General features: G+C 42.9%; 1 protein-coding gene across 1 annotated transcript; it reads left to right on the forward strand.

Moving 5' to 3' along the window:
• Positions 1–389: 389 nt before the first annotated feature.
• On the forward strand, positions 390–12,428 carry tnfsf11 (TNF superfamily member 11). The gene is made up of 4 exons (XM_028591754.1): positions 390–830; positions 2,838–2,873; positions 9,195–9,318; positions 11,040–12,428. Exons 1-4 carry the CDS (start codon positions 630–632, stop codon positions 11,477–11,479), a joined length of 801 nt encoding a protein of 266 aa, XP_028447555.1. The 5' UTR covers positions 390–629; the 3' UTR covers positions 11,480–12,428.
• The last annotated feature ends 3,199 nt before the right edge of the window (positions 12,429–15,627 follow it).

A 15,627-nucleotide genomic window follows, 5' to 3' on the forward strand; every position in this document is an offset into this window, starting at 1 on the left:
TCAAAACCTCAAATGCAAACACTGAGAATGGACTTTTCGGTGAATAGGAGACAAATTATTATTCTATGAAAATAATAGTCTCCTATTCATGAATTAAAACTGGTTTCAAATGAATAACAAGTTTATGACATGTAATTATTAGTATTGCTTCTGTGTATTTCCTTGCAACATTGTGTGTTTTTGTTGTTTTAACCTTTGTGTATTAGCGTTTATAGGCTGTAAACAGATGACTGATGGGTGTTGCGTTGATTTTTTTGTCATAGCCTAATTTATTCTCCACTCACTGCATCCCTGTTGTGCACAGAATGTGTCACCGGGGGTGGGGGGGACCCGCGGAAGGGGTGGATGACGTGTTAATAGTGCGTTTGTGGAGCCATAAAGGGCCCGCTTTACCTGTCGTGCGCTCAGGTCGATGTGGATCTGCTCGCCAGTCTTGTTTTCAGTTTTTCCCGTCGCTCTATCTAATATTGAGTAAACCGGAGGATCCCTCTGATTGGCTGCAGAGAAAGCGAGCTCTTTCCAGCCCACCCACCGCTGATTATAGGGACTCTTGCAGACTCTCTTCCCTTCCTTGCAGTGAGTCTGGGACTTGGCCACTGGGGCTGCACGGCACACACAGAGCGCGCATCATGGCAGCTACCCACAGCGACTACAGAGGCTACCTGCGGAACACCGTCGACATCGAAGCAGGGCAGCACCGCTTCCACCCGGTGCAGAGCTCGGAGCCCACTTACCGGCCGCTCCTATTCGGAACCCTCGCTGTTATGGGATTGCTTCAGGTGGCTTCCAGCGTGGCGATCTTATTACACCTGACAGGTTATCTGCAAGAGGTAGGCTCATGTGTGACTTTGGTTTGGTTTGGTTATGTGATTTCCCGTGCGCAATAAGTCACTCTCTGCCGTCAGCATGCCATGTAGGTTTACTCAAACTCGTTCTGTGTGTAAATATTTATCTCCAAACAATGTCAACAGTCCTCTACTTGGCTCCAAGCGAGTTCAGATATCCCAGCAACATTTGCGCAATTTTTTTATTTTTTTATAATACCATAAAGTGCCAGATACGTTTTCCCTAGCTCTATATAACGTTGGCGGTGTCTCCTCTTAGAAGTAAAGTAGGTGTAATAGACACAAGTGTGGGGGGAGGAAAAAGCCTCAACATCTAGCCAATTCTACATGTTTGTGCGCCAAGATTTCGTGCACTTTTGGCGTCTCTTTGAAGGCGCTGCGCTTCGGCGGCATGCAGGCAGTTACAACACTTCTACCTTCGCTGTAAAAAAAAACCAAAAGAAATAACAACCCGACTTATAGATAACATCTCTACAAGCCCGCGTGACAATTTCCACGGATTAGTTATTTCAGCTAAGAGATTGTCTAGGGTCTAGCTGCTGCTCGACTTAAAAGGCATCGTGAATCCGTTGTGGAAACGATAACATCTCAGTCAGTCTTGCAAAATGTCGTGTTTGCACTTGAGGGCTCCCAGGCTGCACTTTTTCCCGTGCATGTTTACATGCCATCAGGGTGTTCTATTTGTAATTTAGAAGTGTGATGAGTTGTTAACTTTTGAGCGTAAGCAGAGCTGTTTATCAAGGGGTTTGGAGGCAGAGAAGTCTGGGAAAGCTCAAGAGCAAAAGAGTGGATGTTCGAAGTCAGAGATCCTATCAAAATACATATGTTCTCACATGGTCCACTGGTTTTTGTCAGGTCATCTTTGCCGTCTTGCAGGCTGCGTGTCTGGGATCGTGTAAAATAACATTTATGCTTCTGCCACAGTTGTTTTTGTAACTTTATGGCGGTTTTGGAGTTGAATGATTGTCATGTTTCGACAAGCCAAGAGAGCAGACCACATCTCCGCTCTGTCAGGATGCTGGAAGGTTCACCTGGGGAGCATCTGTCTCTCTCTCTCTCTCTCTCTCTCTCTCTCTCTGTCCGTCTGTCTGTCTCTCTCTGTGTCTTTCTCAGTGTTTGCTTGTTACATTTTTTTGGCTTGTCTTTGGCATAAACACACTGCAGTGTGGTAGTAGCTAGTTATGTACTGGACGTGAGCCAGAGGGGGGAAAAAACTAAATAAAAGGGAGGGAGGCAAAGTTTAAAAAAAAAAAAAAAAAGAGAGAAGAACAAGCAACCAGAAAGAGAAACAATGTTTTATTTCATGGCTGTTTTCATACTTGCATATTTCATGTGGGATTCTTGTGATTATGTGATGAGAGGGATGCGGGTCCAGATCTTTTGGGACTGATAGAAGTGTAGTCAGGGGTCGAGTTTATTTATATAGGACAGGCGTAAAGTCACTGTGCTTCAAAAGAAAAGTGAGCAAGAAAACACAGACACAAATCATGCATGATAAAATAAAACCCACAACAAGATAAGATAGGCCTATACATACATGGAAAAATGGAACTTGACTTGTTAGAAGTGTAGATAACGAGAAGCACTTTAAGCATGAGTCTGTAGATGGCATTATTTGTTTGTCAAATAAATGTTAAATTATCGAGAGACATCAGCCCTGCAAACGAGAACCAGTTTCCACATCGCTTTGACTTTCGCCTGCTGCGGAGTAATGCAGAGTGACATACAGTTTGGAAAATAACTTACTCCCACACAACCAGACACACACACACACACACACACACACACACACACACACACACACACACACACACACACACACACACACACACACATCCATCCAAACTAAATGACATTCCTCTCACCCACACCTGTCAGGGAAACATTCTCATGACGGATAGCGCTCATTAGAGCTGACACATGATGGTTTAAAAAAATGGTTTTCTCCACATTCTCCTGTCTAACCTCGGCTTCCGTGTGCTCTCTCTGCAGGTAGACTTATCCACGGCCCCGCATCGGCCCATAGAGGTGAGTTTGACCCCTGGGTAACACAGCAACACAACACACCCTCTGACTGGAGCACATTCCACTCGCTTCGATTGCATTTTAACAGATTTCCTTCTTGCTATGACACTAAACACATCAGATTACTTAGCAAGACTCCTGCTGTATGAAACATGTCGTTATTGATTAATAATCATCATTGCCACGCATGATTGCCATTATTGCAAATGCTACTTCAACACACTTTAAGGGAGTAGACTTTGATTGATTTAGGGCTGCAACTAACGATTACTTTCATTCATGATTTAATCTGTCAATCATTGTCTCGATTAATGGATTAGTTGTTGTATAAAATGGTGAAAAATGTGGATCAGAGTTTCCCAAGGCCCAAGATGACGTCCTCAAATGTTTCGTTTTGTCCACAACTCAGAGATATTCAGTTTACTGTCACAGAGGAGAGAAGACACTAGAAAATGTTCATATTTAAAGGGAACTATGCAGTTTTTTTTAGCTTAATTTACCTTAACTGAACAGCTTCGGAGTCATTGGAATGGTTATATGACTTTTTTTTCGGGTTGAATGGTGGTCGTCTCGCTTCCCCCTAGCGCATGTGAGCAGAAAAACCACCCTTGCACCCTCGCGTGATATCAGGTATCGGGATGTAACGAATTGCTTCACGGCACTGCACACATACGCCCATTCAGGAACCGGCTAACAAGGTAGCGATGGAGTTTTTCACACTATCGTCATGGCTGAGCCGGCAAAAGAGAAGCCGAAAGCTAGGAAAGCATTGTCGGAGGAACAGAGAAAGGGGGAACGGCAGACTGACCGAGAGAGGAGTCAGACACAAGTAAACATAGGAGCTGCCAAATATATATTCCGAAGCTGTAGTGGGAGCTCTATAGAGAAACCTGCCAGCAAAAAGCGAGATAACGGCAAAGAAATGTCCAAAACTGCATAGCGCCCCTTTAACAAGCTGGAATCAGAGAATTATAACTCCTTTTTCATTAAAAATGGCTCAAACTGATTAATCGATCAAAATAGTTGGCGATTCATTTAAAGGGCCCATGGCATGAAAATTTCACTTTATGAGTTTTTTTTTTTTTTTTAACATTAATATGAGTTCCCCCAGCCTGCCTATGGTCCCCCAGTGGCTAGAAATGGTGATAGGTGTAAACCGAGGCCTGCCTCAGTTGGGCCAATCTGGAATCTTCTCCTTATGAGGTCATAAGGAGCAAGGTTACCTCCCCCTTCTATGCTTTGCCCGCCCAGAGAATTTGGCCCACCCATGAGAGAGAGAGAGAGACATCATGGCTTTCAAACGAGCAAAGTGGCAGTTGGTCAAGGCCACACCCCCACCCTCTCCTCCTCAATAGCCGGAATGCCGTGTGGACTAGCCAGACCCTCCTCCTCTGCAGCGCTGTGGAGGAAGGTCTGGCTAAACGAGACTAGCTTGATCCTAAATGAGCTTCATGGCTTATTGCCTTTACTTTACTGCATCAACTGTCAGTCGCGCGTTGGCGTCAGCGGTTGCAGGGTGTTCCTTTGATGAATGGCGGTAGCATGAGGAAGTTTTAAAAGTAGGACTCCTTAATTGTTGCAGTCATATCTTTTTTCGAATCCACTTCTGTCTCCGAAGTCGGCGCCCATTTTTTTGGCACTGGTTCCGCCGAGCAAAAGCAACAAAAGAAATGCAACCAGTAAGTAAAACTGCAGAATAAAAGGACTGCTTTACTTCACTAGTGTTTGGTTTCCCCATAATGATTTAATTTCCTTTTTGAAATCATGTATTTGTGTTTGCTCTGGATATCCCTGGCGGAGTACTTACACAAACCAGCCAGCCTGTCTTGTTAGACAGCCCTCGGCTGTTTCCCATGGAGCGGGGGGGGGGCATGCTGGGAGCTTTATGAGGTGTGAGGGTGACAGGTCCACTTGGCCCACAAGGTGTTGTGTTAGATTCAGCTGCAGGGGCGGAGCCAGAGATGGGCTTCTGGGGCTCCAGCCCCAAATATTTTCTCAAAAGCCCAGAATCTTTAAAGATCATTTTTTTGGGGCATTTTAGGCCTTTATTTGTAAAGGAGAGCTAAAGACATGAAGGGGGAGAGAGAGAGAGAGAGGGGGAACGACATGCAGCAAAGGGCCGCAGGTCGGAGTCGAACTCGCGGCTACTGAGTCGTGGAGTTAACCTCTACACAAGAGCGCCCACCCAAAAGCCCCGAATCTTTTAGGGTTTTTAAAATATCTTCTACTTTGTGTCATTTCCCCTCACTCTCTGGACGACAAATCAATGGAGCAACCCTACCTATGTTATGTAACTCAAAAACTAGAGACATCAGACAGTCAGTTTCTCTTTAGGTGTCAGAGTGAAAATTAGTCATCATTAGTTGTGTTCTGGTTTCAGAATGAGGAAGACAATCATAGCAGTTAGTTACAAAACAGGATGTAAGAAAGGAGAGAAAAAATAGAGAAAAGCGTCACAAAATTAGGAAAAAGTGACAAAAACATCCGAAAAAAAGTGTCAAAAGCTTAAAAAAAAGTGACAAAACGTCGACAGAAGCGGCGAAAAAACACCAAGAATGTTGAGAAAACCGCAAAGAAAAAAAAGGCGACAAAAACGACGAAGAAAGCAACAAAAGCCTCAAAACATTTCAAATAAAGCATCAGAGCCCAGAATGTTTACATCTGGCTCCGCCCCTGGTCAGCCGTGGGACCGCCGGTGGTCGGTTCAGAGGATTTATGATAGTTTCATAAAAGGGGGTACGTGTACCCCTAGGGGTACTTTGGAGGGCTGCAGGGGGTATGTGACATTTTTAGCAAAATGTTTTTCAATTACAAGGCTGTACTTACTGCTTTTTTCAAAGTTTGTCACCATTTTTTGAAGGTTTTGTCGCTTGTTTTGACCTATTCTTGCCTTTCGTCCTTCCCTTTTTCTACTGTCTTTTTTCTTTAGAAGTTTTTTTTCTGCTTTTTGTCACTTATTTTAATTTTTTTTCACTTGTGTTGCCCTAGTGTTTCCTTCCTTCTTTCTACTGTTTTTTTTTCTTCGTTTTTATTACTATTTTTGACCTATTCTTGCCTCTACTTCTGTCTTTTTCCAAGTTTTTTTTATGCTTTTTTTCATCAGCATTTAAATTTTTTCCAGGTACAAGGCTGTTGTTTAGTAAATCTATCGCTGACATCGCTGTATTCTTCCTCTTTTATATAGGGTTTTATTTTTCTACCAAAAATTATTCGCACTGGTTAGGGGACCAGTGCGAAATAATGTTTTGGCTTTAAAAAAACTGTTGAAAGGGGGAACATTATTGAAAAAAGCTTGAGAACCACTGGTTTAGAAAGCCGGCCTCGGTGGACAGCTGTGAGCACTGCAGCCCTGTACTCTTTGATGTGAGACAGGATGTGCCGGCCAGGCCTGCACCGGGCCGGGACTTGTGGTCAGTGTGATCTCAGGGAGTGGTGAGAACACAGGATCATGAATCCCACACCATGATCCGAATGGTTAGAATCCGTGGGGATCATCTGTACTGTAACTGTGTCAGAAGGACAATCTGCTTTGGTGGTCAAGCTTTGAGTGAGAGGACTTTTGTTCTGGCGAAGCGTCTCCGAAACCACTCATCAGCATAATGGAGCTGTTAAATGATGCATGCGGTGCGTAGTTAAAGGGCTGAACTGAGGCCTGTGCGCACTACGTGGTATTCCAGGAGCAGGCATGTGCAATCAAGTCAGCCGTAGCTGGAGGTATATATCAAAGGGCAGACACATCTCCTTCATGGAGCAACATGCGTCTGGTGCAGAGTCACCATGCCGCACTTTAATTCTAGATCACACGGTGTCTTAGGGAAACTGCCGAGCCATATCTGCTTTGTTTAAATAATCTCTTCTCCCTGGTTAAAGAGGTATGTCGCGGCCCAGCCACAAATCAAGATAGATCCCACAAGGTAGGGCCAATTGGGAGCACGTTCACAATTACTTTGTATAGACTTGGCAAGGCGTAGTTCACCCCTGTCTCTTTCCACGACACTGTTCTAAAAAAAAACATGTTTGTGCAGCAAATAGTTTTTGAAGGACAGACGGTGGCGGTGCTAATCTTAGCTTGAGAGCCGTGCAAATTTGTCTGGACTTGTGAATAAATACTTCACGGTAATATTAGCGCAGCGCAGGTGCAGTATTGTTAGACCTTGTTAATGGTGATGGTGGGACTGGCTCTGGAGTTGAGTTTATATGGGATGTCAAGCAGAGTTTGTGCTCAGAGGCGCTGTGTGTGGTTTCTTCTTTAACCCTTGTGTTGTCTAAATGTCTACATCCGAAACATGGGTTTCTTTGAAACTACCTAATTCTGATTGCCCAAAAATAACGTTGATGATTCCATACAACGCGCTTCCCAAGTACAACAAAAAATTGGAACTCTACTTTCATTGCATTTTTGGTGTTTTTATTACATTTTTTTTTTTTTTTTTTTTTTTTTTTAAATGTTAAAACTGAACGTTGACATGTACGCTTCTGTGATTCTCCTTCCTTTAATATTAATAATTAATAATATTTAAATAATTCATAATTTTGCTTTTTTAACCCATTTACTCCTAAAACGCCTATAAAAAAAACTATGTTATTCTGGGATGAATATCCTTATCTCCTGAAGGTTTTCTGAAAAAATATTAAGAATTGTCAACGTCTACCAAAATCTTAATATCTAAGCCTCTGTAGCATGAAATAAAATACATTGTCGAGGTAAGAATCACAGGTTTTATTAAAACATGCTCCCTTAGCACTAACATATAAACACATTTTTCAAAAGATTCTCAAAAACCGATGGGTTATGACGAATACCAAATGCTGCGCCACGCAGCAGCCAGCAGGAGGTTCAGAGTTGCGCAACGCAGTAACCGGCGGTAAATGTAATGTTTCGGTGCGCAGCATCCGGGACAAAGAATTAGATATGATTTCCTATAAATGAAGATTATTATTATTGACCATGAATTACAAAAATAATTGTAAAAGTAGTGGTAATAAGTTGGCGTTAGTGGTGTTTATACATGGTAGTGAAAAGAAGCATTAAATGCATTAAAAAAAAGTGCCAAAAACATTGACAAAAGCGCCAAAAGTGTCGAAAAAAAAGAAAAGACCTAGAGAAAGGTTTTCAGTTTTGAGCCGGGAGGACGACGCATGGTCGGATGGAAGACAATACAAGGGTTAAGTTGGTATGTTTCTATCTATTTTTCCCGTTGTCTTCATCTTTTTTTGAGGTGTTGGCTCAGAGTCAGGGTGAGATTGTATTGCCAGGATGCGTGATATTATTGGATCAGAGGAAATGCCTCTGAAACATGTTAAAACACCTTTTTGGAATATGATAAAAACTCAGTTGAGTGTACATGAGTCTTTCATTTATTTGCATCTGTTGCACAAATGTACCCACGCGTGCTTAAATTAAGTTGTGACTTCAATAACGACTGCATCCAAAATTGTGTCCGCAAGGACGTTTTCCAAGTGGTACAACTTTAAAGAGGTCATGTCACTTAGATCTGCCGTGTGAGTGTAAGATGGTGCGTAGGCAGGCAGGGGCAAAAAAAAAAAAAGAAAACACTCCCTCACGCCTGGTATTATAATCTCGTGCCAGATGTGTAAGTGAGTTGGCAGCTCCGGTGCAGTAACTGTTTACTTGCTTGGAAACCATGTTTTCCTTGAGTGTAAGGAGGTGTTCCTCGCCTGGAGGAGGACGGGCCCGGCTCAGACTGTGGATGGCGGCATCATCGGCCTCGAATAGAATCAGCACTCGCGGCTGAATGCAGTCCAGATACTATTTACTATGCCAAATCCGTGAGAGGCGCAATCTATCTGAAAGCGTACACTCACCGGGAGGCCTCCCCGTCACAGCCTTCGGCCGCAAGTACAACCACGGCTGTAATAAGAAGTTAGCAGGCTAGCCAAAGAGGAGGGATAATACACACAGACATGCAGTCATTGTATGCTCATCATCACACACACACACACACACACACACACACACACACACACACACACACACACACACACACACACACACACACACACACACACAATTCCACACAATCAGACTGTTATTCAAAGTGACAGCTGAACAAAGCTGCGGTAAAATATGTCTTAACAACAATACTTTTGCTTTAAGAAAACCTTGTTTGTGGGTGCGGGTTAATTGTTGATGTCTCTTTGCTGATGTGGGTATACGTTTCGACTTCTCAGAGTAGGATAACACACACATACTGTACATACAAAAAAAAGATACAAGGGATGTTTTTTTTTTTTTTTTTGACCTTTCATCTGTCAGTCAGTGTTTGTCAAATGAGCTTTTTTTCTTTTCCTGTTTATCTACAGGAAGTACAGACGGAGCCGGTGCTGAACGCACTGAGAGACACGAGGAGAAGACGGTGCAAAACTCCAAAAGAGGGCCTGGCATCAGCTCATCTACCAGTCAAAGTGCCCCAGGAGTACTCGAAGAGTGAGTCTGGTTGTTGTTGCACTAGAAACACTTACCTGTCAGTCACAATGTAGCTGATTAAACTTCTCTACAAGTACAGATTTAGCCAACATCACTAAATTAAAACGGTTGCATCACGGCTGCCCGGGGTAGCTCAGTTGGTGGTAGGGCTGCACAATATGAGGAGAAATACGTGATGACGTTGTTGAATATGGCGATAACGATATTACTTGCGATAAATTAACAGATATTACATTGTACTCAGTTCTGCCTTTCTGTTGCTTCCAGTGTTCTTTTAAAGTACAACAAATTGCCTGTTGAATTTAAAACAAACAATCATTTCTAACATTCTTTTATTGAACAAATTGAACATGGAATTGACAATGACAGGCACTACTAAAAAAGAATGACACACTTTAAAGTGCAGTTTTCTACTGATATTTTCTATTAACTAACACAAAAGGTCTCGTAGTGTCTATCGCGATGTGTCGCAACCTTTCGCGATATGTATATTGCGCCGGTTGACATTGCGATGACGATAAAAGAACGATATATTGTGCAGCCCTAGTTGGTAGAGTGCGCGCCTATGTAAAGAGGTTTATTCCTCAACGCAGAGGCCCAGGGTTCGAATCCGACCCGCGGCAGGTTTCCTGCATGTCTTCCCCCACACCCCCTCTCCACTTTCATGCTGTCCTGGTGATTCAAGGTGGAAATGCCCATAACATAATCATTAAACCAAAAAACGGTTGCATCACACGTACTAGTATTTATGCAGAGATGAATTGTTTCTAAATATTTGACTGCCATGGATTTATGAAAAAAACTGAGTAGAGCATAAAAGGCGGAGCCCTGTTCATTCCTATGAGAGTTGCTCAGTGGTGTATATAGTGAAAAAGTTCAACACCCGCGTATAAAATGACCCAAATGATCGGCGCTGCTTCCTCAATGTGCGGCCCATAGAGCAGGCGCACTAGAGACCTACGCCTCCGGTCTCGCCCTCTGCTAACTTGAATGAAGATTAAATGATTTAATCGTGCGGCTCTTCTAGACTTTCCAAATGTTATCGGACCGAATGGATCAAATGCTGAAAGTCAAACGAGTCATTTTGCAGAGGTTGTGACCCTAAAAAAAAAAAAAAAAAAAAAAAAAAAAAAAAAGGTATGCTGATTTACAGACATCTCTTTCGCCATGTAATCCTATGGGGGGAAAAAGTATTTTTGGGCCAGAGGGCATCACATTACGGACACGGAAGTTGTAATTCCACTGTTTGGATGCTATGTCGAATTCACTTCTCTTGTAATATGCGTTTACCGCTGTCTGTGTTGTACTTTGTCATTTCTAAACTGTATGTATTTCTAATGTATTTTATTTTCTAGCCCTCTTTCCCTTACCCTAAGTGGGTTTGCCACTTGTCAGGCTGCCATTGTAAATACGAACATGGTCTTAATGTAAAGGTGAAATAAAAGTAAAAATTCGACAGTGTGAAGGAGTTTCTTTGCTCCTTGTGTTGAACCATAAAAATACGATACGATACAACTTTATTATTAATTTACACTGAAATTCAATTTGCGTTCCCGAGCAGTGCTGCTCAAAAAAAGAAAAGTATATATTTATTAATAAATACACACAAAGTTGGACAACAATTACACATATACAGGTAGTACAAAATATGAAAACACATCAACAGCCATGACAGTATAATAAATTAACCATAAATTAAACGTCTGTTGTATGCTGTGTAGAGGGTGAGCAGAAGGCCATCACCATCGACTGGAACGAGATGCATGGACACTGCCACAAAATGGGCTACCAGAAGGGGAAACTGCAGGTGATGGAGTCGGGTTTCTACTATATCTACGCCAAGACCTGCTTCCGCTACTACGAGCCTTTAGAGGACAGCAGCAGCCAGGCCGGGGGCACGCCGGTGGATGTTAGCAACACCCAGCTCATCCAGTACGTCTACCGCGAGATCATCAAACAGAACGGCAAGTCGGTGCTGCTGATGAAGACGGGCAGCACCATGCGCTGGAACAACACCAGCTATAACATGTACTGCGCCCAGCAGGGCCTTGGCGTCCGGCTGGACGAGGGAGACACCTTGTATGTCAATGTGTCCAATGCTTGGATGCTGGACCTGGAGGGAGAAGGGACGTATTTTGGGGCCATAAAGTTGGGTAACTGAGAAATTAAAACACGTGGGGAGCGGACATGCTACTGAACATTTGATATGCCAAAGAACCACTGTTATTGATTTTATAATGTTAATATGTTCTTTTTTTTTTGGTTCATGTGTTGTTGTTGTTGTTGTTTTTTTGTTTTTTTACGTTGCTGTTCACCTAATAGTACGGAAGTGGATTACGGCCACATGTGAAAAATGTATTTGAGTTCTGAGTTTAAAGTCAGAATTCTGAGATCTGACTTTAATCTCAGAACTCAAACATATTTTTCACATGTGGCCCTAATACACTTCCGTAGAATGGCCTTGGAATCCTTTATGAGAACACATAATGGAAAAGGTTGTCACCTTTTTAAAAACCTTGTCTTGCCCCGCATCCCAAAAAAAATGGAGACACACAGCTCTCGACTTGATTCCAAATAGCACTGGAGTCTTTTTTTTTTTCCAAGTGTTGGGCTCGGTATTGTGAAATTTCAATACATTTCCGTTCGGATAAGAACATTTAGACTTAAGCACAGACATGTGTTTATGCACTAATTAAACAAACCATGAGGGAGCAACGTAGGAAGTAAGTTTGTTGGCAAGAGTGTGCAGCGAGAAAGGATTTATTACATTTTGAACATTGCAGCTGATAGAGCATCTGCTTGTACTTAGCAGATTATCACAGAATAAAAATAACACAACTCCCAGGTGTGCCTCCGAGCCACCGCAGTGAATGCACAAATGTTTTCCTGGAAGGTTTTGTAAGTGTGATCAAGGCAGGCAATGAGGTGTCCTGGCAGTAAGTAGCTCAACGGTATAATCTGAAATGGGCAGTTAGATGATGATTTATATCGCCGTCCAAATCTCTTAGGCATCATTTCAAAACTTCATCCTCAGAACGATACACTTTGGCTACGTTCAGACTGCAGGCCAAAGTGGCCCCAAATCCAATTTTGAATTTTTTTGGGGGTCAAGTGACCAGGTCAGGCTTCTTCAGAAGTAGTGTGAACACTCAAATCTAGCCCAGATCTGATTTTTTTTAGATCAGATTCAGGCCACTTCCACATGTGGTCCTGAATCCGACCCAGATCTGATTTTTTTCAATGCGACCGCAGTGTGAACAGCCAAGGTGGATTTGATGTGACTTTTACCTCAAAAACCCTCGCTGCGCCCACTCTCCCCGCGGGGAGGGGCAAGGCCCCCCTGCTTCCAGTGCGGCTATTAACCGGGGCGGACTGTCCTCATTGTTACCCAACCGCGCGTCGCATCGCCAGGGCGGGGATCGGCTCACGTAAAAGGTGATGCCGGCAACCCCCCCCGACCCACCAAGGAGTTTAACGCGCTCGCAAGTCGGGGTCGCCCCGTGGTGCAATGAAAGTGAAATCCGGCGTGCGCCGGCTGAGGTGGGATCCCGGTCCCTCGGGGTCGGGCGCACCACCGGCCCGAGTCGTGGAACGTGTGCAAGGGCGAAGCCAGAGTGGTGGAGGCCCGTAGCGGTCCTGACGTGCAAATTGGCCGTCCGGTCACACAGACCTCTGTAGTGAAGTTGCATCCATAACCCCGCAAATGTGTCTCTCTTTCTCTTCAGTCTTCTCCTCCTCAGCACCTGCGCATGGCTGCCATTACACAAACATTTTAATAAAAAATAAAAACTAAAAGCTGAATAATAAATAAAAATGCTGACTTCCTCCATAACCTCCCTAACTTTAGTGCAACAGCGTGCTGCGTCTGATGTCATTGTTATTGTTCTTTTGCGCATGCGGGTCAGTTCAAAACCGCAAACAGTTCACACTGGAATCTGATACAGGCCACATTTTAAAAGGTAATGTGAACAGCCAAACAAAAAATCGGATCTGAGCAAAAAAATCAGAATCCGGCACTTGCGGTGTGAACGTAGCCTTTGACTCTGACACAGGACACGCAGTTTAAAAAAAAAAAGAAGGTCATGATGTGTAGACCGGGTAACCCCAGCCCGATCTGCCGGCAATTTGATTTTGCCCTGCAGCTCATGCTGGAAACCTGTACGTTTATTTATCCTGTTTCCGTTACAAATCTGCGGGGACCAATCACAAACTGGCTTATCCACCTGGCGCGCTATTGGCGGGTTTTAACGCGATGATGATAGCGCAGCGACGGCGAGCAGCTTTTTGTTTACATTCAACATGGCGGACACCAAAGCGCAGCAACCATTGACGTATATATAATGGACCAACAGATCCCGTTGCTCTGGACGGAGACCAGTGAAGGATATTAGAAGCACTTTTCCGGTGATGGCCAGCTTTACTGCGCAGCCTCCAACTGACAGAGACAACGTAAATGTCACGTGAGCAACCTGTCTGAAAGTGTGAAGTCTTCTGGTAGCTGTGCCAAGAGAAATCTCAATCATTCCCAATCTTGCAGAGACAGAGAGTGTAGGTATATGTAAGGAGATAACATAAGCACAGGCTAATTATTGCTAACTAACATGCTAGTTAACATCAGTAATTAAACCTAAACAGCTCATGTAAGTCCAAACTGCCTGCGAGCTTCTACTGTACTATACGGTAATTCCTCTATTATGCGTCAGTAAGTCACTTGGTTATGACACAATCGTTAGCCTATTTTTACAAAAGCGTCTGCTACGGAGCCATAATGTGAGCTACAAGGTAATGGAGCCTTTTATACATTGTCGTGTCTCTTTAGAAATAAACAACGGACAAATAGAGTCTTTAAACGCTTCAGATGTAAAGTGACGTCAAAATCGTCGCTGCTGTCTGCAAATTATGTCACCCGGATCGTTGGTCTGATTGGTTGAAGGACTATCCAATTGCGTACAGAGTCATTTGAACTATGCCCATTGATCACGCCTCTTGTGCAGTAGAAAATACAGAGCAGACATGTTCAATCTTAAAAGATTGAGCTTGGTCTGCTGATAGCCAGACTACATGATGTGTGCTCCAAAAACTCATTTGTTATCCAGTTTTCTGTCTTAATCAAATGTAATGGGTGGCCTTGCTTCACTGAAGGCAATCACAGGACAACGTCACTTCAAACTAAGGAGCAAATGACATCTGTTTGTCATGTTTATGACAATCAACAAGTGATGCAGATAGCTGGACTGTCTGACCATGAATGACACGAATAGACTCCTGTCTTCTTTAACCAGAGGGAACCAAATTGACTTTGGTTCATCTTTAACTTAAATTTTGTTTTTCATTTGGCTCGTCAATGAGGCAAATGGGAATATGCACTAAATATTTATTTATTAGCTACAGAAGTACAGAGACAGGTCATTGTTAAAGTGACCTTTTGGCTGTAAAAAAAAAAAAAATCATTTATATTTGATGTCTGTATGACATTCATTATACAGCGCTTAGAGGAAATAGTAGACACGCTTTTTGTTATTCAAACACAGGGGCTTCATTTTAAAATTCCATATTTATGTATCTTGATTTTGACAATTCTGTGTGCACTTGCCTAGCCAAAAGCAATATGGATATATTGTTTATTCTACAAGATTGTAGCATACCTGTAAGATCTTCATCTGATAGATTTTTTTCTTTCTATTCAGTTTTTTATTTTTTATTTATGTTTTGTGTATGTTTTAATAAAAAAAAAAGTACTTTTGTAACAGTGTTTCACGTGTATTGACATTACCCGACTCAGGCTGGTGCTAAAGCAGGGGTGTCAAACTCCACTTCACTAAGGGCCACACTGGAAAATGACAATCACATCCAGGGCCAGACATGTAGTTTATTACCATGCTTTTATTTAATCCAAAAAGTAAACATTTTTGACTGTATTATCGCATGTCTCATGTAGTCTTCTCACTTACATTTTGGTCGACATAAAGCTCTAAAAAAAAGGTCTGCAAAAAAGTTCGCCATCAAAGAATTTAGCAAATTAAAAGCAGGCTCACAGCAACCTGTTTTACAGCCTGGATGTCAAAACGCTCTGGTTCTGAGGAAACTTTTGAGTATCAAAGTCAGAAATCTGCCAAATTCTGCTTTGAGTGTCGTGTAATTGCAGTTTGAAAACAGTTTCTTGTCCTTTTGGTTTGGCGCGCAGCTAGGTGGGCCAAAATGTATAGTGAACCTAAAGAGATATGCGGGACGGATCAAGATTTGGCCTGCGGGCCATGAGTTTGACACCTGTGTGCTTAAAGGATTCAACTTCACAAGATCAGATCCCAG

The sequence above is a fragment of the Perca flavescens genome, chromosome 11, assembly GCF_004354835.1.
Source record: "Perca flavescens isolate YP-PL-M2 chromosome 11, PFLA_1.0, whole genome shotgun sequence".
Taxonomy (NCBI): Eukaryota; Metazoa; Chordata; class Actinopteri; order Perciformes; family Percidae; genus Perca; species Perca flavescens.